Raw genomic sequence first — 1289 nt, forward strand, 5'->3', positions numbered from 1 at the left:
TGTACTGATGTTAATCCCTCTCCCTCACACTGTCACTCAGTAACCCCTCTCCCCCACCCCAGCACCCTGTGTTACTGACTGTATCCCTACTGATGTTAATCCCTCTCCCTCACACTGTCACTCAGTAACCCCCATCTCTCCCCCCAGTTAGCATTCTCCTGTGCCACTGTAACAGGCTGGGTAAGGGGCTGAATGGCCTCCCTTCAGACCCCTCCCCCTCTCACTTGATTGATGTGTCGACGCATTCCTTCAGACGCCAATCCATAACGTAGCCAATGAGTGGGGAGGTGAACAGGCACAGCAGCTGTAGGATCCCAAAAATGGACGAATAGAAATTCACTGAAAGCAGAGACAGAGACAGAGAGAGAGACAGATTGAACTGAATTTGTTTTCCGTTCCCCCCGTGACGTTGAAATGCCAACTGTCCATTTGATGGCAGCGCGAGCTGCAATCTGATTGGCCTCCTCTGAGCTTTGGCCTCAGGACCCTCAGGAGCTGTAATGACAGCCAGCGGCCACCAGATGCCCCCAGAGGTCCATCAGGGTAAATCAATCCCCCTCTGGTGGCAGCTCCCAGTAACTGCAGGGGCCCTTCCTCTCCCATATCAGGTGTTCTCCCAGTTTACGGACATGTTGTCAGGGAAATGGGAAGGGGAATTAAAACGAATGGCAACCTGAAGATCGGGTTGGTTGTTATTTGCAGATGCTCCGCAAAACCGGTTCCCCGCGTCTGCGTTTCGTCTCCCCAACACTCCGCCTCTGTTTACTCCTGCGCTCCCCAGCCCTGACGCAGCGTTTCAGCCCGAAACTTTTCACTTTCCTGTCCCTCGGGTGCCGTCTGACCTGCTGTGGGATTTTTTTATTTTGTCGAGTTCCTATTTCTGCAAACGTGCAGTGATAGTGACCGCTCCCACGTCGCGGAATCACACACACACTTTCCAATAACAACTGCTTCACATCACTCATTCCCCAGCACCCTTATAGCATCACACTCACCCAGATCCCCAGCCTCGTCCAGTAACTCCACGGAATCTGCAAACGCAAGTAGAAAACCCCACGATGAGGTGAATGGTCACACCATCACAGCATTCCACTTATATCACTCAGTCCCCCTTCTCTCTCAGTCCCACCCTCTCTCAGGGAGATATCTGTACACTGACTGCTGTCTCTCAGTCCCCTCTCTCTCTCTCAGGGAGATATCTGTACACTGACTGCTGTCTCTCAGTCCCCTCTCTCTCTCTCAGGGAGATATCTGTACACTGACTGGTGTCTCTCAGTCCCCTCTCTCTC

General features: G+C 52.7%; 1 protein-coding gene across 1 annotated transcript in view; it reads right to left on the reverse strand.

Moving 5' to 3' along the window:
• slc43a1b (solute carrier family 43 member 1b) overlaps positions 1 to 1289 on the reverse strand; it is an 11415-nt gene that overhangs the window by 3308 nt on the left and 6818 nt on the right. Inside the window, exons 5-6 of the mRNA XM_048620757.1 lie at positions 996 to 1031; positions 225 to 339 (exon numbers count right to left, since the gene is read on the reverse strand). Coding sequence (XP_048476714.1) covers positions 225 to 339; positions 996 to 1031 — 151 coding nt within the window. The remainder of the gene's footprint in view (positions 1 to 224; positions 340 to 995; positions 1032 to 1289) is intronic.

The sequence above is a fragment of the Rhincodon typus genome, chromosome 48 (assembly GCF_021869965.1).
Source record: "Rhincodon typus isolate 14 chromosome 48, sRhiTyp1.1, whole genome shotgun sequence".
Classification (NCBI taxonomy): Eukaryota; Metazoa; Chordata; class Chondrichthyes; order Orectolobiformes; family Rhincodontidae; genus Rhincodon; species Rhincodon typus.